The following is a 25,127-nucleotide window of genomic DNA, read 5'->3' on the forward strand; positions in this document are numbered from 1 at the left end:
CATGTGAGTCTCTAGCTTACTTAGTATATGCTGTGCTCATCAGTTCTCTACACAATTCTTACCTTGACAAAAGGTGGCATTGATCCGCTTGTATCCTTGTGGACATTCCAGGGGCTGTCCATAGTTTGAGTAGGCTGCAAAGAAAGGGAAATGAAGTTAGGGCTAAAAATAAGGTGGCACAAATTCAACAAACTCGAGTCTAGATTAATGCCTAAATCAATGGAAAATTAATATGGTCTACAAAATTACTGACGACTGGATACAGCTATAACGCTAGAGTCAACATACTGACAAGGCCTGGCAATGCATTGCTCCATGTTCTACAAGCAGTGCATGGGGCACCATACAATGTATTTATTTTCTCTTTGTTTCTCAAAATGTGTGTTATAGTTGTTCTGTGTTAGGTCGACAGACTGGCACTAATCCAGAAAATTATAAGCATTCAAACTGGAAGTTCGATTAGGAAGGGCTTACATATTGAAAAATTGGGATCAGGAATGGATGTGAGTGCACTGTGATCATCCACTGAAACATGCAATGGAGATGGACCTTGTTTTAGACATGCATTGAGCTACATACCTGATCCACAGATTTCTCAACCCTATCGAATTGGATGAATGGCACACTTTATAGAGGACGTTATGTCCTCTGTTTAAGCCTTTCCATGAGGAAATTGTATTGGAAGGCACTGGGTGGGGTAATAAATTGTCCATTTATATAAGAAATTCAAAGGTGGGAAAAACACTCGGACAATATCCCTCATTTACTACACTTTGTAAGTTCTTCCACTTCAAATGTCTACACTACACATATGAATAAAGAGTTTAATTGAATTTTCCTCAAATGAATACATAATGTCTCTAGATGACCCTCAAAGAGTTGGAGTGCCATTGCATGAACTCTTTTCTTGTTGGGCCCAGGCTTTACCAATGGCATGTGGTGTTTCTCAGAGCTTCAAGATTTATTGATGGTCGACTCACTATTAGAACATTGGAATGTTGGGAGCTCCATTGAAAACAATGGAGTGCTCTTGGCTTATAATGGCTGGTATAAGCCTGGAGCTCCAACATTCCAATGTTTCTTTGTTAACAGCTCTGGCTGTGAACAAAGGCTTCAGGGAGCCTGAGGGGATTCCAATCCCCTCACGCTTCCAAAAGGCTTTGTTTTTTTTGTTAGAACATTCTGTCCTCTGGTGACAGAATGTTCTAATAGCCTTATAGCCCTTCGTAGATGGGCTATACCGCTATTAAAGTCCCTCTCCCTTGTTAAAGGCTTAACACTGGAGAGGGCTAATAGCCGGTATAGCCCTCTACGGCGGGCTATAAGGCTGTAGTATTACATTAGGAGTCAGTATCTTACTCACGATCTTGTAGCAGGTGGTCCTATATGTGGTCTCAGTTAGACTACAGATGTATCCAAATGGCCCACGGGCATAATACATGAGTATGGTTGTGTATCAATAGCTTGCTCTGCTGGTCCTCATGCTGGACATTGTTGGCCAACTAAACACACATTCTGGAATTGCAGTACACATTTTATAAGTCTGTTGTAAGCCAGAAGTACCCCTTATATCTTGATTTCGTGAATAAGTAGTTGTAGTAGTAATAATCTTTATTTTTGTTTTGATAAAAGTTTAGTAAGCCAGGAGTACTACAAGAGTAACTCAGAATTGCTAACAATTGCTAACAAACCAATCTTTCTGAGTCAGTTCCTGTGTCTTTGGCATCCTTTATTTTGGGAGTCTGTGTCCTTCTATGCTACACTAGAGTTCTTCTGTGACCGGATCTTTTTCCTATACTTACTTAGTGTACCTTATTTTTAGGTCTCGCGTGGCATCAGGTGCGCACATGCGCACTCGAGCTCGCGAGATTTAATGACTTGGAGTAGCGAGGTTAAGCCCCGCCCCTCTTCTCCATTGGATAGCATCCTAAACGGCGGCCAGCCATTGGAGAAGAGATCCCAGTGATGTCATTCTTTGGATCTAAGCCCCGTCTTTTTCTGATTGGGGGCGTGTTTTTGACATTCTTTCTACCTAGTGACGTTCTCAGGCAAAAACACGCCCCCCAGTCTGAACAGGACGGGCTTAAAAAAAAAGAAGAACCATTTGTCTGTAAGCCTTAGGCTTTTCTTTAGACAGCGCTTACAAACTCTGGCGAAGCGTTGCACATCAACACGAATCACGGCCCACCCCTTTCCTGCTCACCGTATATTACTTGAATTGTTTGCCTATGTTACTCATGCACAAAGGACCGACAACGCCATGGTTTCAGCCCAGCGGCTGCAGACTCCTCGAGCACCCCGGAAAGCTGTCCTTTTACACCGTGGTATGCGTCTCGGACCATGTGGGTAAGATCAGAGGCTGGGGGAGGGCGCGCTGGCCCGGTCAGCTCTGTCTATCCCTGTCGGGCGGGAGCAGCCGCGACCGCAAGCCGGTGGTTACCCCACCTCCCCTGCCCCACACGCAGTAGTCCAGTTGTGCTCTTTTCACTCCTGCAAGTGGATCCCTGTGCCTCTACCCCCAGGAGGTAGGCGAGAGCAGGCGTGGGGGTCAAGGCCCAGGAGGTGGACTGCTAGCGGGACCGCATCCCCCTGCGTGACAGGAGCTACCACAGGCAATACACTGAGGGAGACTCCAAAGGCTCGCTATGCAGCCCCCTCCCCGAGAGCACACGGGCGAAAGCCTCCACAACCAGCAGCAGCGGCAACCTTGGGGCCTAAGTTGGGCCGGGTCCCGGATGGTGCCCTGTCACAGCGGCGGCCACGACCACGGGAGGGGTGCCGCTACCCTTGTCCCCCTGGGTGCTGGTTGTTTCTAGAACAAATGGTTCTAGAAAGAGGAACCATTTGTCTCTAGGCCCCATCCTTTTCAGACTGGGGGGCGTGTTTTTGACTGTTGTTTACATCCTAGAAAGAAAGTCAAAAACACGCCCCCCCAGTCTGAAAAGGACCGGGCTTAGAGATAAATGGCGAGCGCTTGTTTTATACAGCATTACATAATGTCTTTCTGCCATTTCTAGGCGCTGTAAGTAACACCAGTTGTCATTATCCAGGAGAATGGTACTCAACGTATCGGCCACGGAAGAATGAAAGGCAAGCCCGCATTGACGGGATAGTAACCGTGAACTTCAGAGCACTGCAGACATCAGCCGCGAGCGCAAAAATACGGCAAGCTCAAAGGCCCGTCGGAACCGATTGTACATCAAACAATCTGTGCGTTTCTTGATGTAAGTTAAAAACGATTGGATTCCGACATTAAAAAAGCACCACATACTTCTTGGCACCCAGGCAGTGTCTGCTACCACTTTCGTTAGTCTAATAAATTACTCAAAGATTATTCATTTTGATTTATAGCACATTGTCTTTTATAGGCTGTAACAGGCTTTACTAGCACCCAATTTAACAAACGTATCCACATTGGAAGGATGTAAGAGGAGTTGACTTTACTTAGAAGGGAGCGTTTCTTCTCTCGTTCAGCCATAAAATAAAAACACGACTGTCAGGACCTCTGCACTACGTGTCCTTTATTTCCGTTGTGGCATCTGGAGAGATTGCATAAAATTCAGTTTAAAGAACTTCAGAAAGGTGTGTAGAAAAAGATAATGATAACTCTACAGAAAATGCACAGCTGTTAAGAATAGAATAGAAATCTTTATTATACAATTACATACAATAAAACCATTGGGTTATATATATATATATATATATATATATATATATATATATATTCTTTCTTTGAACTCGTCTCACACCACTGGAATTCCGTTTTCCAAAGAGACAAGGCGAACCCAGTATCGTGCTGAATTTTTTATTTGCTTTTCTCGCCCAGCACCACCGCCATGACGCGTTTGATATATATATATATATATATACTCACACCCTCACCCTCACACACCCTCACTCACCCTCACCCACCCTCTCACCCTCACACACCCTCTCACCCTCACACACCCTCACTCACCCTCTCACCCTCACACACCCTCACTCACCCTCACACCCCTTACTCACCCTCACACCCTCACCCTCACACACCCTCACCCTCACCCACCCTCACACACCCTCACCCTCACATCCCATCACCCTCACACCTGGCACTCTGTGTTTGTGTGTGGGGCCCTGTGTGTGTGTGGGGGGGGGGGGGCGCTCTGTGTGTGTGTGTGGCTCTGTGTGTGTGTGGCTCTGTGTGTGTGGCTCTGTGTGTGTGGCTCTGTGTGTGTGGCTGTGTGTGTGTGTGGGGGTGCAAATGCAATAGGTCTCACATTTGTGAGAGATTAAGCTATTAGCATGGTAAATGATAAATGCCATTTATTTATCTGTTTTCAAAACCAACACATAAATAACAATTTTGTCATTTCCAATGCCAATAGCTCTAACTTTTGCAAAGGCGAGACCGTTGCATTGTAAATGCTTGTTAGTTATTTTTAAGAGTTATATAGCACAAACTAGACCCGAAACATCAGGTATAAGAGCGCTTTACATGAGGACCAGTTTCTTACAGAAGAACATATTTATTTTTGGTAGGCACGGGGAGATTAAGGGCCATATGTATCAAGCAAAATTGCATTCGCAAGCCGAAATTCACAGAATTTCTGCATTTGCGAATGCAATTTTGACAAATGGTATGTATTAAGGCAAAATAAGGAATCGCAAAATTTGCGATTCCTTATTTTGCAATTGCATTTAAGGAATCGCAAATTTTGCGATTCCTTTAATGCAATGTAAGAAGCACCAAAAAAATTGCAATTTGGCCTTAAGGAATCGCAAATTACCACCAACTTCAAGTTGGTGGTAATTTGGAATTTCTTTGAAAAATTCACTTTTTTGCATTTTTCAAAGTGCAATGTGAAGCACATACATGCCCTTAGGGCATGTATGTGCGCCACCTGTGCACCCATACTTATTTCAGGGGTGCAACAGGGTGTCCTTTTGACACCCCTGCACCCTCGAACCTGGTTCCCCAGCTTCAAAGTCAACCGCTCTAGCCGTAAGGATACATCCTCTCCCGAACGAGTTTCCTAAGATCTTGGCCAGTGCCCTGTCCCACAGCAGCATTTTCCCATTCTCTCATGGCCTTGTCCCTTCACGTGCTTTCTGTTCCGAACACAGCTTTCTCTCTCACCGCCATCATGATGTCTGCCTTGCTGCATAGGCACCCCCACATCACTTAAGCCTTATGTCTGTGCCCACCTCTCTCTGTATCTGTGTTTATACATGTGTGTGCGCGTCCCAATCTCTGCGTATGGTTCTCTGAGCGTCACTTCCAACTTGATTATCTTCTTGTTCGCAAGTCTTAATCTTTTGTATGTTTAGGCCAGTCCTTCATCACTGCTTCTCTATCCTTGTATTCCATTATCTTTGCCTCTTTCTGGGACGGCCACCTTGTCTTTCTGACGATTTCCTTGTTACTGAATCTTCATCTTGTGTATATGCCTCTCCATTCTCAGTACCTGTGTTTCCCTATATTTGTGGATGTCTCCGTTTCCATGTGAGTCGCTCCTGTCCCTTTGTTTGTCACTGTAGCATCTTCCACCTCATCTATATATCCATGGCGATCCTGTACAGGTGTCGGAAACGTCTTGTTAATGTATCTGCGTTCCTCTACCCCCCCCCCCGCTTGTGTTTCCCATGTCCTCCTGGCTGTCTTTCCGTTACTGTGACTTTGTTGTCCTGCCATAACGTCTGCTTATTAGTGTCTCCCCAGTCATTTCTACGATTCTTTTTGTTTAGTTGGCAATTCTTCATGTATTATTGTTGTTTTCCTTATGGAAGGCTACCCTATGTCTTTTTCCTTTCTGATTACCCAGTACAAGCCAATATGATGCTGTCTCAGTGCCTCCTTTTCCATTTGTCCCCTGCGTTGTCTTTGCTATCCTATCCCTATGTCTTTGCATTCGTACCCACCTTTGCTCCTCCTGTACTCGTCTTTGTAGCCCAATGCCCCAAAATGTCACTCCGTGTGTAACTTTCTGTTCCAGACTTCATTTTCCTTTCCCTGAACTTTTCATGTGTTTGTCTCTTCTTCCCCTTTTGTGTTTTCCTGTCCTCACTTTGTTGTTCTTTCTCCGTGATGGTGCCTATCCTGAGTCATGCGGCCTGTCTCTCCATGTCTCAGTGGGCACTTCTTTACATAACTCCCTAGTCACAGGTCTACAAGTGCTTTTAAATGCCAGTGTTTTCTTAGCCTTCTTGCCCCCATTCTCCCTGCTGCAGTGTCTCTGTGTCCTTGTTTTTCCTTTGTGATATTCTCTACCTTTCCCATGTCTCTTTTTGAATGTTATCTTGAATAGTCTGCTGTATGAAAAGGCAAGATTTTGAAGGCTTTTTTGAAAGTTAGGTGAGCTTGTACTAGGCAATAGTGGTGCAGAATTTCATTCCACAGACTTGGTGCAGAGACTAATAATCATTTACATCAGATTTGTTTTATATTAAAGATAGCTCTGGTGATTCTAAAGACCTGACCAGAATTCAGGAAGAAACTCAGACAGTCTTCATATTCCTTTGTCTGGATGAATACTCACCCAGCTGTGGGAGTGCGGCAAGGTGTCTTAGATTTTAGTCTGTAGGTTACTGGGAACCAGTGTATTGGTCACAGTAAAATCCAATAGCATTTACTTGGATGTATGTGGGTAACCATTCATTTGCTGCATTCTACACCTGACACCTGATGGAGCCTTCACAAGAGGTTTGGTAACTGCCTTACGAACAAGAACATTGCACAATTTACCCTGGAAATAAACAAGGTGGTTATATCTTGCATGGATGGTTTCTAGACTAGGGCTTTGGGGATGAGCCTCACCCATTATAAAATGGACAACCGTCACTGCATACCCGGATTATCTGTACTAGCGATGGAGTCCTGCACGTTATGGCACATTTAAGCAAATGACTAACTTTACGCTCCTTGCTTGAACTGTGTTGTAATTAATTTGTCATGCTCATGATCAGAACGTTGTGACTTCCATTCCCAAATTACCCAGTCACAGGAGAAGGTGGGAGAGAGGACATAGCCCACGCTTTTTACATCACTTCGGCGCACATTGCCACCAGACGTCAGATGTCGTGTCTGACGCTCACTTGTGACACTGTAAGGAAGCTCTGCACTATCCTTCATTATTACTTCCGTGCTAATTCAGGGTGTGTCCGAATTTACATTCTACACTACTGATAGACACATAGACGTCAGAGCTTTCCCCTCATAGAAGTGACCAAAAAAGCGACAGCAAAACTCTCTCCTATTCCACTTGCTGACCGTGTGGAACAATTGTGCATGCTGTTGGTGAACGCTCCATTTATAGGGCAGAACCATTTATTTAAGGCACTTTTACTCCAGTCTGGTCAACAACATAACATTTAAAGCATGTGGAAAGGAATGAAATTTGTAACCTATAGCTGTACCATTTTTAGGTCGAGCCTATGAGCGCACGCGCTGCTCTGTTAGGCATTTTGTATTGAGGTTAGGCATAGAAGCTCCACCCATTTCCTGCCCATCTTTTCAATTGAATACGGTTACTGTCCTTGCGAAATTGTTGCTTTTAATTTGTGAATAGGTTTAGTAGTCCCCCCTTGGTACCGCCTTCCCTGAACCTACCATAATGACTGGACTATTTACTTGTGTTGTTACACCGTCTGAGTTATGTAGTCGGTGGTCACTATTTTATTAAATGATCTTCCCTATTTCACCCACCCTATTCCACCCACAACGTCGCAGCATGCAACATGCTTTTATATTATTAGTAATATATTTATTTAAATTACGGTGTGGTCCATTTTAACTATAACGGCCGCAGTTATTTCATTAATTAATTTATGGCACAGTCCGCATTCACTTTAGTGGCGCGCTTATTTATTTATTTATTTCACAGTGCAACCACTTTCACTTTAGCGGCCCTGCTACAGAAGCTTTCTAATTAGTTTTTTTCAGTTAACAAAAACAAAATAGTGTTCTATGTAGTGCTTGCAACATCACAGTTTGCCATTTTGGAGAGCTGCAAAGAACAAATATTCCTACAAGTCAACTCCCTCAAGTGAGCGCGTATGTAGGCATCCATAACCCACAGAGTGAGTGTGTACATAAGTGTATGGATTACCTTACTGAGACTCACTCACTCTCGCCTCTCTGTAGAAAAGGAAAATTGATTTTTTTCAGCTAAATATCTCAATGTTAGGTGCTGTTATTTCAATGCTCTATTAAATATAGTTCATATATGCGGATCCTGTCATCGGAGCCTGGTGGTTTGGGGTCTGTGGGCCGGTGATTCAGTGGTTCCTGAAATGTTGCTGCGTGCCTTGTGCCATTTGGGGTTCGGCTTGAATCACGACGACTTACGGGGGGGGGGTTGTTGTGCGAACAGCAGTTTACATCCTACTGGACCATATATTAGAAGATCCTGAAAGGCACCATTTGTGTGATTATGTCTATTAATGAAAAGCTGACACGTTACCAAAAATAAATATCCCTTTCTTAAATTTTGAACACCTATACGCAGGCGTAAGATCTAGGCGGACGTCCTCAAAGAAGCCTTATTAGGTGGGGCATAGTCTGTCTGTGCTTTTGATGCACATTTTCAATTCAGAAGGTTTAGTGACAGACCAGAGCAGCTGGTAAGAAGAGTAGAAGAAGCCATCTGAGAATAGTGGGGTACATCCCTAGGGTATACTTCAGAAGCATGCTGATTTCGGGCAGTGAGTGTTTCTTTCTACCTTTTCAGTTCGAGCCTGGGCAACACATGGGCTCCTCTGCCAGGCATGCTGGATTCAGGTAGGAACCTGACGCTCTGCACATTCTCCGCCCATATTTTTCATTGGCTTGCGCTGTAAACAGTGGTTATTCATTGGTCGATAAGCCTATTAGTCACTCCTTAGTATCGCCTTGTCTCATTTTGTACCCTTTCGTGGCAACACTCTCTGTTAGCTGTGTTGTTAGTCTGTAGGCTTTAATTACAGCCTCCAAGTCTATTTTCTCAAATAGCTTTGTCCTGCCTGCTGTTGCAGGCAGGAAAAGCTCTCTCCAAACGCTTTTTAAAACATTTTATAGCACGAGTGCAGAACACATTTGCAATTCAATAGGTCTCGCATTTGAGAGAGTTTAAGCAATTGGCATTTTAAATGACAATGCCTTTTTTCAATCTGTTTTAAAACCAGCACATTAATAAAGGCATTGTCATTTACAATGCCAATAGCTCAAACTCTCATAAAGGCGAGACCTATTGCATTGCAAATGCTTGTTATATTTCTGTGTATAAACTTGCCGTACTTACCGTAGTTGAGACAGTGGCCCACATGCATCATCCCGGGATTTTGCGAGTTCTAAAGTGCGAAAAATAGCGATTCGCATTTTAGAATTCGCAAAACGGGATGCATGATTATTTTCGGTAAATTTATGCGATTCGTCAAAAATCGCAATTTTTACCGAATCGCATAAATTACCGAAATACAATTTGCGAATTCGCTATTCCCATTGGTTCCTATGGGCCAAAAGGCCCGTAGGAAGCAATGGGAAGGCATTAGCAAATTGCGATTTTCACTTTGAAAATCGCAATTTGTTAATGCATTTCATGGGTGCAGGGGGGGGTCCAAAGGACCCCCCCATGCACCCCTGAAATGTATTTTTCGCATCATGTTTCACACACACATGTCCTAAGGACATGTGTGTCCGTAACATGAATGTAGAAAAAAATGAATTTTCAGCGTTTTAAACACTTTTTGCAAATTTACCGAGTGGTTCAACCACTCGGTAAATTTGATCCCCTAATTGCGATTTCGCAATTTTAAAAGTAATCATGCATTGCTTTTAAGAAATCGCAAATTTGCGATTTCTTAAAAGCAATCGCAATTTTAGAAATCGCAAAAATGTTGCGATTTCTAAAATTGCTTGATGCATCCAAAAAAGCATTTTTGGAATCGCAAACGGCCGATTTTAAGGAATCGCACCGTTTGCGACTCCAAAAATGCTTGATGCATGTGGGCCAGTGACACAAGTCAGTCCTTTTTTTAGACTTGCCTTTACTAGGAGCATGAATTGTATTGCTAACTTATGCAAAATGTTATTCCATGAAGCTTTCTAGAAGGGGGCCACTTTTAATATGTAGTATAAAATGAAAATCTGGGTGCCTTTCTAATGTTACACTCCTGATCATGTGCATGTGAGTGACAAAGAGAGACAGTGACAGAAACATGAATTAGTGGGTGCCAAAGAGCGAAAGAATTAAAATGAAAGATAAAGGTCCAGAAAAAATAAGACTTTGGGGAGGTACAAATCAAAACAAAGACAGAGAAAGCTTTAAAGAGATAGAAAAAAATAGGCAAAGTGTAAAGAGGATTGTCTGCTGCGATCTCATGCATCCTTATGTGTAATGTGTAAATGAATGGTCTAGACGAGTCACTAGCACAGATCATTTACTATTAGGGTGAACACTGTAAGAACTACAGTGAATTGTAAGCTCAGCTTGCATTAATGATGGTGACTCCATTATAAAAATCTCTGCACTTTTCCAAAACATAACAATTTGTGGCCATTTATATCTCTCAGAATGCTCCTTTATTAAATTGAACTCCAAGCAAAAGAAGGAAAGCAAGAATGGTGATTTTATTTTGTGGGCAAGCAATGTACCCCAAATATATTTGCTGACGGCTTTGGTAAACTATTGCACAATTTCTTTGCTTTTAGCCTTTAACATCACGGTGGGCGTGTGTGGACGATGGCCGGCCAAACTGCACATGCGTCATTTTGTTTCGCACCGCCGCAGACTATCTGCCGTGGTGAAGCGGTTAAAATAAATAAGCACAGAAAAATCTTTGCGACCAAGCAAAAAATAAGGTCAAAGAACGTTTCAATACACTACAGTGCATTGTTTTAAGGATAACTTTAAATACCATTTCTCTACAACATCATTTAATTAAACATGTTTGATGTGCGCCGCTGTTTGAAAATAATGATAATAAAGAATCTGTGTAAAGCCAAAGTGGGCAGTTTAAAAAAAAATATGAGCTCTAATCCTATAGAAAGTCACAAAAGTGCACCTACCGGTCTTTGACCTTTCAATGGTAGAGATGTATGAATTTCAGGAATTCACAAGAGTTTACAGAAGTAGTGAAGGCAACCTGCAACAGTTGACTCCTAGCAAAATGTGTGCTATGTTAATGTACAGGCAGATATTTCCCATATGTTTTGCCATGCAAAATCAATCAATCAAGCAAAAACTTTGGGGCATATTAGCAAGAACCTTGTTAAAATTATTGCAGTTTTAGCGGTAAGAAACTGCAGCTAAAACGGTGATAATGGGCTTGCTAATATGCGTTATAGAATTCCAATAGGAGCCCAGGTTAGATGTGCAGGACAACTTTTTTTAGTGTGGGAAGGGGGTTGGATAGAGGGTGATGTTCTGTAATTTTAGGTAGAAGCATACATGTAGTACTAGTTTCACAGAGCATACTTAAAAATGTGCACTGTGCACTATGCAATTTTACACTTCATTTTTGTCTTTAGAATAGAATTCAACAATAAACATTATTTAAAATAAAGAGAAATATAGAAATAAAATGATATAAACGTCTGCACACTGTAGGGTATTTTTCGGATTTAATATACTCTCTTCGGTCCATGGAAATGTTCTTAAGAGGAGGTAAAATTGGAAAGAGCAGCTTCTGAAGTTCTTTTTCAAATATATCGTAGAAGGAAATTGTCTTTTACACTAGAAAGGTGGAATTCTATGCATTACTAGACTGGTTAAATTAAACTTTAAAATTTCTGGTGACAAAAGTTCAGTCGAAGAGTGTCCACAATGCATACTGAACGAGCGCTTACTAAGGAAAATGATTTTAAAATATTTGCTACTTGCTCTATTAAGCACCAAGTTGCATATCATGCAGGTGCAACGTTTGGTCCTTTTATTTTTCCTGTTCCTTAGTACTATTTAACAGCCACAAAAAACAGTGTTCTTATTTGGTCTACATAGACAAATTGAAAACATGCATATTTGCTGTTGTGAACCATCACTGACTACCGCATTAGAAAATTATTAGTTATTTAAAGGTAATTTTCATTACTCTAAGTCTAGGCCTTCCTTGTTTCCCATGTTCCTACTGATAGAGCGCATTCTACTGGCTCCTTTTAATGTGTAAAAGTAACTCCTGCAGCGTTGAACCCACAATGAAATCTTTTACACTAACACCCATCATTTATTTAATCACTTTTCTAAATCATTCCTGCCCCTTGCCCACTTAAAAAGTTCCTTCCCCCCCTCCCTACCTCCTGTTCATAAATAGCCAGCAATACTAGGATACGGGGAAGGAGGGGACAAAACACAGTGACATGAAGGCCTACACTAGGAATAATGAATATTGAGTATTGTAACTAAATGCTACAATGAATGAATTGGTGACACGTGTAACTTGGAATTGGAACTGCTAGGTCCAGAACCTGGGGTGAACATTTGGCTGAGCCCTAGATTGCCTAAATTGTAAAACATTTAACACAACATATGGCGGTTCTGCTGTGATGGGCAATGTTCAGGTATCACATTTTCTGAACATGTGAGCTGCTTTTCTGTGTCTTTTGCTGTTGCTTGTTCATGTTAATTGTTTGAAAACGCAATAAAAAGCATTTGTAAATACCAATCATGCCTTTGGGACATTTTGGCTATGCCAATACTTTGAGTCATGCAGCACAGCATCCCTAATGCTATGCTGCATGGATAAAGAATTTTAAAAAATTGACAAAACTATCGGCATGGCTGAAAAAAGTTTTTTTTATAGTGTCTGTGTCATTTTGCAGCCGTTTTTTTTCTATTTAGTAACTGATCCGAGTTGGATAATTACATAAAAAAAACAGGCCAAAGTTTTTTTGTTTTTTTTAAAGCTGGTGGAGGGGATCAACGGGTGGGTTTGAAAGGAATGTAGGGGAAGGGGGGTACAGAAGTATCACAGGGATGGGACGGAAGCAACACGGGGACATGGGTGAGGAAAGCAACATGTGACAGTGTAGGTGGGGGAAGCAACATGGAAGGTGTGGGTGGAGTGTGGCAAAATACTTAAGGCACGGCTGGAGGAAGGACATGTATGTTTCCCATTTTTTAACAAATATAGTGTATACGAATAAATTGTTTAGATTTACTTTTACTAGAGTGTTTTCACTTGTTTTTAATATTGTTTACATTGCTTCCTGTTTGTTCATGTGTCCTGATATGATGTAATTTTATTTGTATGGTCTAGCTACTCCACTGGAAGGAAAGCCCAGATGGCTAATGAGCAAGAAGCAAGCCAACAAGAGTGGCATTAAAGCCAACCATTAAAAAGCAGTGGGCCTCATTTATGAGGCTGTGCGTCACTTTTCACCGCCGGTGTGTCACTTTTTGTGACACACCAGTGGCGTAAAAAATGCGCCTCGTTGCGCCATATTTATAAAGTGACACATCTAGGTAGATGCGTCACTTTGTAAACCCCTGCGCCATATTATACCTGCACCAGGTATAATGTATGCAAGGCAGTGGCGTCACTAGGGGTGGTGTCACCCGGTGCGGGTAACTCATGGTGTCACCCCCTCACAACTTACCGGATGGACCAACTCACCCTCTGCCTGCACCATGCCCCCTCTGTCTGCACCATCTCTCCCTCTGCCTGCACCATCTCTCCCTCTGCCTGCACCATCTCCCCTCCGCCTGCACCATCTCACCCTCTGCCTGCACCATCCCTCCCCCTCCGCCTGCACCATCTCTCCCTCTGCCTGCACCATCTCCCCTCCGCCTGCACCATCTCCCCTCCGCCTGCACCATCTCTCCCTCCGCCTGCACCATCTCTCCCTCTGCCTGAACCATCTCTCCCTCTGCCTGCACCATCTCCCCCTCTGCCTGCACCATCTCTCCCTCCACCTGCAACATCTCACCCTCCGCCTGCACCATCTCGCCTCCGCCTGCACCATCTCTCCCTCTGCCTGCACCATCTCCCCTCTGCCTGCACCATCTCTCCCTCTGCCTGCACCATCTCCCTTCCGCCTGCACCATGTCACCCTCTGCCTGCACCAACTCCCTCTCTGCCTGCACCATCACTCCCCCTCCGCCTGCACCATCTCTCCCTCTGCCTGCACCATCTCCCCTCCGCCAGCACCATCTCCCCTCCCCCTGCACCATCTCTCCCTCTGCCAGTACCATCTCTCCCTCTGCCTGCACCATCTCCCCTCCGCCTGCAATATCTCACCCTCTGCCTGCACCATCTCGCCTCTGCCTGCACCATCTCCCCTCCGCCTGCACCATCTCCCCCTCTGCCTGCACAATCTCTCCCTCTGCCTGCACCATCTCCCCTCCACCTGCAACATCTCACTCTCTGCCTGCACCATCTCCCCTCTGCCTGCACCATCTCCCCTCTGCCTGCACCATCTCCCTCTCTGCCTGCACCATCCCTCCCCCTCCGCCTGTACCATCCCTCCCCCTCCGCCTGCACCATCTCCCCTCCGCCTGCAACATCTCACCCTCTGCCTGCAACATCTCACCCTCTGCCTGCGCCATCCCTCCCCCTCCGCCTGCACCATCTCCCCTCCGCCTGCACCATCTTCCCTCCGCCTGCAACATCTCACCCTCTGCCTGCACCATCTCCCTCTATGCCTGCACCATCCCTCCCTCTCCGCCTGCACCCCGGGGCACTGCGAAACACAGCCGATATTACAGAAAGCGATTTCTTTTAACTACAGTATTACTTGGAATTTGTCATCTGTTTTTGTCTGTGGGAATTTCAATCTTGGGAGCTTTCTGGGCAATTTTAGTCCATTGCCTGCCTGAATTCAGTGACTAGCAATACCGAACCCTCTCATTTCAAGTAACCTCTTCCCTTCCCAGAAAACTGTTTTTATACCCGAGAAGTGTTTCCCTTTGACTTATATATGCCCATTCAGTTTAGCACTTCGATCTTTGCACTGCGATGATTTTTTTTTGTGCTTGCTTGTGGTGTTTTTCACGTGATGGTTGGAAAGTGAATTGCTTTCCTTTACATCATTAAGCTCCTGCCGGCCGCAGACTGAGCTGTGTTACATACACAGCGTAACTGATTGATTGATGGTGTCACCCCATGTCAGGGGTGTCACCCGGTGCGGTCCGCACCCCCCGCACCCCCCTAGTGACGCTTTTGACGCAAGAAAGTGTCATGGAAGTGACGCAGTGACATCTATAAGATTTCACTGCGCCATTTCTTGCCCGCTAATGCGTCAAAATCTTACGCCTGCTTCATGGCAGGCGTAAGACTGACGCAGGCACTAACAAAATGGGACTTGCCCATGTGAAAGTACACATTGCTGGAGTTGCGTCACTTTTGTGACACACTCCAGCAATGCGTCACTTTTGCGCCTACAGATACGTCAGAAATACTGACGTATCTGTAACTCCTTGCGACATGATGCGTCATATTAGAAATATGACGCATCAATCATGATGCAAGGAGTGCGCACTGAGAAGTGACGTATCGCTGCTTTCACGCAGCGATTCGTCATTTCTCATAAATGAGGCCCAATGAGAGGGCTCTAAGCCCACTGTAACAGATGACAGAGCATACACTGGCAGGTAGGCGAGGCCTAAAAATAACACACAACTGAAGTTTAATCTGGGGCTGGAGAGACTCACTTTGCTGCATGATACATCTACATATACTGAGAAGTAGTTGTGCCACATGACTTGCGTGATCTGCACTTACAAACTACTTTGCTTGTTAAAACTTTTTCCACAAAAGGTTCTGCGGATGTGCCACTTGAGAGCTGTAGGTTCAGATGTGTGGCTGTATAGAGAGATCACATCACGGGGAACCACAACGTCACTATGCAAATAACGTTCTTTTGTAGAAGTACATTTGACAGGGCTTTCGTGCTGTGATACTTATTTGGGGATTTAAAGTTTGAAATAATGAACATGAGATCTGTCTTAGCTTCTTTTCAACCACCCCCTCAGATGGTCTCCCCTGACAGCGTTATTTTAGTTTCCATTCTTTCTTCTTCCTTCGCCCACCAGCCTCTCCATCCGGTTCAGATTTAACTCTGACTAAGGAGCAGTAAATTGTGCAGTCGATGTAAACAAACCTGGGGGCAATTGATCTAACATGCCTTTTCCCAGATTTCTTACTGTACCAAGTTGTGTAAGGTGACTCACACTGGGAACTGTCAGGGGCCAAGCAGTGAGTCATACAGAGGATTAATACTGGCTGGTGACTCATTCCTGAGATGTATTCATGGACATGTAACGCCTGATACACTTTGATTTATTTTTTAGTCGAGGTTGTCTATGTCACACTGATAATTAGTTTCTGAACGAATACCTGTCTTTTTTCAGTTCTTTTCCTCTCAGTTCACGTCGTTGTACAGTGGGACGACAGCTATGGTCATTGGCATAGGAAGGACCATAGGCCCTAATGCAAGCAGGGAAGTTGGGCCCCAACCCCCTGGTTCAGTGGTAAAAACAACCACTATTGGGGTCAGTCACATGCGTCTCCTGGTACTGCACCTGCTGCGCTATAGATATCTATGCCCCTGGCTATGACAATGCTTTTTTGGTAATTTGTAATTGGCTGTACGCAAAGTTCTAGATGATATAGTGGGGGATGGAAGATGGTGGATCTGGTGAGAGGGTCAATGATTCTTGGGATGGAAAAGTCCCTCGTATTATGCTGGGCGTGCACCCTTACCCCGAGTTCCCCAAGTGTAATGATGTCTGGATCCTGATTTTTGTTGTGATGGGTAAACACAAATCATACGTTTGTGCTATGTTGGTCTGTCTTACGGATTGCGGTCTTTTTGGACTGGGAGGGGTCCCCTTAGCACTATCCTCATAGTGATGAAAGACTACTGCCAGGGGCTAAGCTGCACTAGCAAGGTGGTGGCAGAATACTGACCAGTGATCAGCAGGAGTGAACAGGTCCTTTTCACCTGTGTCACTGGTGTGAGGCCTACAGACTCACTCATTTAAAGTTCTGCTGCTGTGTGCTTCATTCACTCTTGGCCTACTTCGGTTTGGTGTGGAGTGCTGTACAGTGTGTGAGCTACACAGGTGCTGGTGTATGTGTGTCTGTGAATGGTACAGTACAAAGATAGGGCAGTGTATGAAGAGTGTAGTGCTGCACAGTGAGTTTATATTATATGCATGTGCTGGGTGTACATGTACCTATGGATGGTACAATATAGGGAAGATTCTGGGTTCCACTTTGGGAGACCCATGGATAACTGGAGAAACCTGAGGAGGTAGAGGAAACCCCAGACAGGGTTATGGATTGTTGCATTCCTGCCAGGTGGGACACACTGGAGAAAGGCAAGCCAGTCTCTTTGGTCACTGGGAAGGGAGCCTGGGTAACTCTCAGGAAGGAGATGGTGCTGATAAGTGAATCATAATGAGTAGGGCTGTGACCTGGGGTAACCTTTTGACACATGTATCACACTGGCTGACATCCAGGTGTGAACCTCTGGTCCATCCCATGGTCTGTGTTGTGCTGCTATCGTATTTGGAGTTAATCCTACAGTAATAGACTGCTTGGTGGAGGACGGGCTGGATAGAGAAGAGAACACATCAAAAAGAAGCAGACCCCAACCTAAAATTCAAATACCCAGACTCTAAATCACATTTGAGTTCTGGGAATGGGCTATAAAAATGGGAGTTTGGGGCTCCCAGAAATTGTCAACTGTCAAGCAGCCAGTCAGGCTGTGTGTGGAGGAGAAGCTTTGCAAGATTTCTGCCTGTGAGGAGGAGTGAAGGCCAAGGCCTTCCAGTCTCCCAGCTTGGTAAAGGGACATCACCCAGGGACTTCAAGACCACCTATCCCTGAAGCCTAAACTAACAGTGCCTGCCTGCTTGCCAAGACCAGTGTGCCCTGTGAGGAAGAGGTGAGCGCTGAGGGGAGCGAGGACCAGTGGGGATCCTGTTGATTGGATCCCTGTAACAAGGTGTGAGGAGGCAGCTACTGCACTGATCTGGTCATTGCCCATGTGCAGGGAAAAGTTGATGACCCCCGTATGCCAGAGGAGAGGGGCTGTGAAGTGACCGTGTCCCTTGCTGTACTGATCCGGTCAATGGAGCGGCAGTGAAGAAGTGATGCCATGCTAATTGGGCTGTAGCCCTTGTACAGAGCTAAGTCAGGGACCCTGTACGTTGGTAATGCCGCTGCGAAGATTACTGCTGTACCAATTGCTCTGTAGAGCATGTACAGAGTGGAGACAGTGATGCCATATGCCAGAGGGGGCCATCAGTTCAAAACAAGGAGCATGCTGTGGTCAAGACTGTCATTGGGAGGCAGAGGACGCCATTGTAACTTAAGCGTGCCTAAGTCCCAACTGAAGACAGCACCAACAGTGCAGCAACCCCCCTCTCCCCATCTGTGGGGAGTATCCCAAACAACTTACCAAGCATCGGAAGAGCACTGAGGAAGCGGCAACCACGCCCTACACAATAGTTTTTGTGACGAGCTCGAAGAGACCTGACAGTTGGCCCTTCCCAGTATGCCATATAGCGTTTTGGAAGTGGGACTCTTTTAACTTTAATAAGGAGTCAAAGTGGGAGATCTGAGACTCGGACTACTAGTGCAGCTTAACCTGAATATCACCTATTGTGAATGGGTAATACCCACCACCCATGAGAGAGGGGAGTAGGACTCAAGGACCCACTTATAACACTAGAACCTTGACATCACAGGACTGCATGTATTGTTTTTGAATATTGTATTTTACTTTGTGTTTGTATATAAATATTCAATGTTCCGTCAAAGCAAGTATTTAACAGGGCAATCATTTATGGCTTCTGCTGAACATATTTTGAGTTGTGACCCCATCTTCACCTCCCTGTGTCTACCCCTTCCCTCCCCTCCTCTCCCCTCAGAGAAGCCTTGGACTGCTCGACATGGGCTACCACTGAAGGTCAAGTGCTTAGCATCCATAGAAACCTGTTCCTAGGACAACAGGAGTAAAAGGTTTCAATCCCCAGGCTTGGGCCCAATAACTACTGCTTGCCCCATGACCCTCTGGGGTGGGGGTGGGGGTGTTGGAAATGTATTCGCTAGATTGTTCTAATATTATGGCTAGGGGCATAGCTATAATTCGTAGAGTAGTTGCAGGGTACTGGGGTTCAGTGACATAAGGGACCACTGTATCGCCATAGTGGCTTTAGTTTAATATCCATCCAGTAGATTAGGGCCCATGGTGCCCTTGTTACCCCACTGGGAATTACCTTTATGCTCAGACGCTCCAGAAAACTGCAACAGGTCTCAAAGGCAACTAAGATTTCTAAATTAGTATGTCACAATTTAGGAAAAATTTGATAAGACAGGAAATCAGTTTAAAAATAATTAGCATGTGCTTTCCAAAGTGTTACACATTACGCTTTGTAGGAGTGATAGGGGCTTCAGTTAACAATTGTGAAAAAATTCACAGACGGGCTTCCCTTCACGAACAAACTGAAGACACTTCTTCTCACACCTGCCCCCTCTTCCCTAATTTTTAGAGGTGGTTACAGGTGCTGGGAACTAGCTCTCAATTTTGCAAAGTGAATGTGAATAAATCAATGAGAGTGAGTGAGATAGAGTGTGAGTGAGTTCATTTGTGTGAGCGTGAGTGAGAATATGGTGCCCTGGCATACTCAAGGGAATTCCAGCTTATAGAGACACCCATTTTAAAATATTTGCACTGCTATAATGGAGGATCATGTTTGGTTTAAGGGGCCGGTGCTAAAATACTGGTATTTGCATACATACCTGTGTTAATTTCTGGTATAGGAAGGCACCAGAAAAATGCTGGTGCTGGAATACTTGAGGAAGTTCTTTAAGATGTTCTTGGTATAGCAGCACCCATGGCAAAATGTGGATAGCACATTGGAGGTAGTTCTTATCATAAGGGAGGACAACTGTCACTTATGGGAGGGGGGCAACAATTGAAAAAAAGGCTGGCTATGACATACTGTAATAAAATGTTGACATATGGGTCACTCATATTATATGAGAAGCATTAAAAGCAAAAGTCTAGCACTGGCATATTGTATGTAATTTTTGGCCTAATGGTAAACCAACGAGATATGGGGGCATCCATTTATAAAATGCTGTGCCTTGCACAAGGTAGGTATTTTTGACATATGGAGGCAGCAATCACACATCTTCACAACTCCTGGGAAGTGCCATGTTCTATCGGCCATGTTTCATTGGGACCATGAAAGGACTTGCAAATTAAAAGAGTGCCCTTTCAGAGCCTATAGTTTATAGCAAGTTTATCTGAATATTGTGTTGTAACATAGACCATTTGACCCATTTGTTTAAATGGTCTCCATGGGGCAACGCCTTTGAACATGCTCTTTAACAGGTCTTGTTCATTTGCCTCACTTGTTCACAAAATTTCTGGTCAAGTAGTAAACCCCACAATTTTCAAAGATCATTTCAGCACCCTAATATAGGTGGTTTCTAAAATAGACTTTTGTCTCTGTTATATTAATCATGCAGTCATTATAGAACTTAAGCAATGTAAATTATCGTGATGTCATCAGGGTTAAGGCCATGTGACATCACTTCCTCTGAAGATTTGGGGTCATATGATGTAACTTCCTGTGATGTCATTAAGGTCAAACCCTGTAATTTTGGTGAAGACGTCCATGACATGCTCACTCCGATTACTTCAGGTTAGTGCTTCCACTTAAAACAAGCAAATTGTGAATAAAATATGTGTACGCATTAAGGATTAATATTCTGACAGTAGGAAAGAGATCCAGTCTTCTTTCAGACTGTAAAACATCTTGTGGCTGTTAGGAAGATTAGCATAACAATGCTAGCTGAGCAATCTGAAACAAACCACATAACCATATAACCACCAAGCCCATTACCCAAACCCCTTACCTCCATACAAAATACTATGACTAATTCACTACCGCACACTTCACAGATATGCATATGTTACCCATGTATCACAATCCACAACTTTCATAGACCCACAGAACTCTTCAGAATACAAACACCAACCTATAACCACAAAACAAACCGACAGCAGACTAACCAATCCACCAAGAAACAAAACATATCATGCCCCAAACAAAGCCTCAAAAACAACAGACTATATGGTCATATTTTTCATCACGGAGGAGACTAATAATTCAAGTAAGTTATTCATCTTGACTATGCAATACTCGCAAATCTCACACTGATACCACCAAAGGAATATATCCCGAAAAAACATAATCTCATCTTCAAACTAAGAATCTGACCCATCTCTTAATTAGCTATCCTGCACACTTCACCTGAAGTAGCTTGGCCACTGAACAAAAGACCGTGTCTCCCTCAACAAGCCCGACATATAGAAATATTGCACTCTGTCCCTAAAAAATAGACCAAACACCAGGCACCAAACCAAATACTCTATGGCAGATATGCCACAATCCAACCAAAATATCTCAAGGGACCCAGTTCTCTCAACTCATCTCCAACTCCGACCTCCCAGCCAGAGTCAATCACCTGAGCAACCATCCTCGTACTTATCACACAATTCCTGCCTCAGCATGATGCACCAGCTTACTCCCAGACACATCACCCACACATTTACAATTCAATCATTCATCTACATGTGGGCTAATTACTTCTCTAAGCCCCAAGCCCTCACTCAAGTGCAGCCATTAACCAGGCACACTCCATTGTTTATCCATGCTCCTTACTACCCGCTGACTAGCCACACATCATACCAACATTAAACTCCTGCAGCCGCGGCCCATGCAGGTAAGAGCCGTGGGGCAGTGGGGCCGGGTGGGACTATTTCAACAGAAGATGACTAGGGAAAATTATTTATTTATTTAATGTTGAAATCCGTTTAAGGTATGATGAGTGAGTCCTCAGATCTTGATCTCAGGATGCCACTCTCCCCAGCAGCTCTGCGGCAATCAGCACTGCCTTCCTGCCAGCCAGCCCTCCGTGTCAGGGTTCGAGCTTCCCCTCAGCCCGCTCCTGCCTAGGTCAGCTGTTTGTATTCTCCTCTGTATTGTGCCCCTGAGCTAACATTTGTGCCCGTGAGTAAAGCTTTGTTTGTATTTTGGTCTGCATTCACGGACTGCTTTTCCCGCCATTTATTTCTTTTCCATCCCGCTTCCCGCCCCACTCCTACCTCACAGCCGCTCGTCCCCTCCCTTACATATGCCAGCCACTGCACTTTCGCGCAGCAGACGCGTCAAAGGCAAGTCCGTCTGCGCCCGTCCGCGCCTGGACCGCACCCAGCGCCAGAACCCCTGGCCCTCTCGAACGCCATGATGCTTGTCCCGGCTACGACTCCAGCTCCCTCAACGCCAGACGATCACGCACTTGCTGCCTAGCCGCCCTGAAGTGCACCCAAGGACCCTTCTCCTGCTGGAACTGCAGCTTCACCAGCATCCGGCCCGCCACCCCACCTACCAAAGAATCCAACTACCTCAGATGCATCCTTCCCAACACGAGCTCCGCCCGCAAACACGCCGCTGAACTCTGGGACCTACTCGACTCCAACACCCCAGACATCGCCTTCCTGATGGAGACCTGGCTGTACCCCTCCTTGGCACCCGACATCGCCATAGCAATCCCGGAAGGCTATAAGATCACCCGCAAGGACCGAACCAACGGAGTAGGAGGAGGAATCGCCATCATCCACAGGAACACTCTCAAAGTCTCGACAAACACCGACAACACCCTCAGCACCGCCGAGCACCTGCACTTCCAGATCCACACCGACCCCAACACCACACTCAGAGGAACCCTCGTCTACAGACCCCCTGGTACCCGACCACAGTTCAGCGACTCCATCGCCGACTTCGTCAGCACACACGCACTCGCCTACACGAACTACATCCTCATCGGGGACCTGAACTTCCACCTCAAGAACAACAAAAACCCCAACTCTTCTACCCTGATCAACAACCTCGCCAACCTCGGACTCAGACAACTTGTCACAATACCCACCCACTCCGCAGGCCACCCGCTTGACCCCATCTTCTCCGCAAGCTCCAACATCTCCTCCAGCCACACCACCGAGCTCCACTGGACCGACCACCAGTGCATCCACTTCACCTTCCGGAAACCCACTACGCACCACCGCACCCAACAGATGCCTCGCCGCTGCTGGAGCAAAGTCACCAAAGACCAGCTATCCACCAACCTCACCCGGAGCCCACCCACAGACCCGACCGACCCCGCCGCCAGCAACCTCAGACAGTGAGAATCTATAAAAATTCGGTCTCAAATTTGGATATTAACTTACTTATCTAGTAATTTTCATTATGTCAGAAGTGTTTGTTTGTTTGATGTAAATTTATGTACTTTGGATGTAGTATGTCAAGTATGTTTCATTGATATGTGGACTTCAAATGGTTTGTTGTAAATATTTGTATAATTGTTTGTATATATTGTACAGAACATTTGGATTTTCTTTCTCCTTTTCATACATGAATTCTTTAATGAAAAAATGTTTCCAAAAAAAAGTTGAAACCAAGAGGTATAAATAAAATACTGGTTCAAATGAAAAAGGTGGGTTTGGCCAATCATCAGAAATTGTGATAGCTTAAAAAAGTAAGTGCGGTACAGGCAATTTTGGTGTTCTTTTGGGTGGGAACCAAGGCATCCTCCTATATCCACACTGGCCCCGGTGTATGTTGTCCGCATGCAGGAATAGGCTCCCCTTTTTAAAAATTGGCCCTGGCAGAACGGGCCCCCAGGTCCTAATTAGGCTCAGGAAGGGAGGTCACATCAGCCCCTCCACTTTAAAATAATTAAGTTCCTGGGGGTGGGGTCCCCAGGGCAAAATGAGGCTCCGGGATGAGCCACGTGGGCCCTTTCCACTTAAAAAAAGGCTCTGTGGAAGGGGCCCCCATGGCCTAATGAGGCTCAGGAAGAAGGGTCACATGGCCCTGGTTCCCAGGACCCGACCAAATGAATCTTAAAGAGGGGCGGCATGTGGCCCCCCCATGCCCTCCCCTTTGAAAGACTTAAGGACCTTGAGGGATCAGGCCCCCAGGGCCTAATAAGGTTTGGGGAGTTGGGCCACACAGCCCCATCCTCTTTTATTTTGGTATGGCCCCAGGGATAGGATCCCGAGGGCCCAGAGGCCAACCATAAGAGGTGCATGGTAAAGGCTGTGTGCGGTGTGGGGTGGACAGCTTGCTAGGCCACAGGACCTAGCTGCAGGCCATGCCCTGTGATCAACCCCGCTGTGCACGGCCAAAAGCTGTACACAGTGTATGGTTGGCTGCTAGTGGGACGTTGGTAGCATGGCCTGGGTGCAACACAGGCCATGTGGCTAACCCCATGCAATGCATGAGCAAAGACGGTGCACAGCGGTGGGTTGGCTGCCTCCAAGTGGCTGCGTGCGGGGAGTTGGACACATGGCCTTGCTGAAAGCCAGGCTTTGCGGCCAACCCCATGTGTGGGATGAAAGACTGTGCAGAGCGTGAGGTTGGCTGCCTGCAGCGGGGTCAGTTGCCTCTGGGTGGGTTGGTTGCAGGCCAGGCCATATTGCCAACACCTTATTGTGCACAGCTGACGGACGTCATCAGTGTGGGGTTGGCTGCCTGTGGGGGGGTTTGGCGCAGGACCTGACTGCCGGCTAGGTCCTGTAGCTAATGGCCAGCAGCTCAATGGCAAAGGCCCTACACAGCAGGTGGTTGACCATATGGTAATATTATATTACATAATGTTAAAACAAAACTAGAAATTCCCTGAAAAAAACAAAGGTTAAAGTAGCATTATAGTTAGGTTTGACACAAAGATCTAGTTAAGTGGTTTTTTTTAAAAAACCTTAGAAATTCACAGAAAAAAGCAAAGGTTAAAGTAATTTTATAGTTAGGCGAATGTGTCAGTGGCAACATTAACGTTTTGCACAAAACACACAGAAATTCATCTGTTATAGTTAGCAGAGCTAAGTATAACTTGTTCCCCGCCATGTACTGCTTATGACCTCACTTATTATATATCACTCTTGACATGCTTTATGACATCATGTATGACACCAGTGATGACATCTCAAATTATATCATTGATGCCATCACTGACGACATTATTGATGACATCATCCAACAAGTGTGCTTGTGTTTATTATAGTTTACATAGTGGCAGGTAACCACCATATTACTTTTCTATCTAATTTTGTATAGGCTCTATCCAGGTAAGGTAGTCTCCTCCACACTTCCAGAGTC

At 45.1% G+C, this 25,127-nt stretch overlaps 1 protein-coding gene across 1 annotated transcript in view; it reads right to left on the reverse strand.

The window, feature by feature from the left end:
• Nucleotides 1-25,127, reverse strand: part of LTBP1 (latent transforming growth factor beta binding protein 1) — a 1,129,437-nt gene that overhangs the window by 400,217 nt on the left and 704,093 nt on the right. Inside the window, exon 9 of the mRNA XM_086926894.1 lies at nucleotides 63-134. Coding sequence (XP_086783020.1) covers nucleotides 63-134 — 72 coding nt within the window. The remainder of the gene's footprint in view (nucleotides 1-62; nucleotides 135-25,127) is intronic.

This window comes from Lissotriton vulgaris, chromosome 6 (assembly GCF_964263255.1).
Source record: "Lissotriton vulgaris chromosome 6, aLisVul1.2, whole genome shotgun sequence".
NCBI classification, from domain to species: domain Eukaryota; kingdom Metazoa; phylum Chordata; class Amphibia; order Caudata; family Salamandridae; genus Lissotriton; species Lissotriton vulgaris.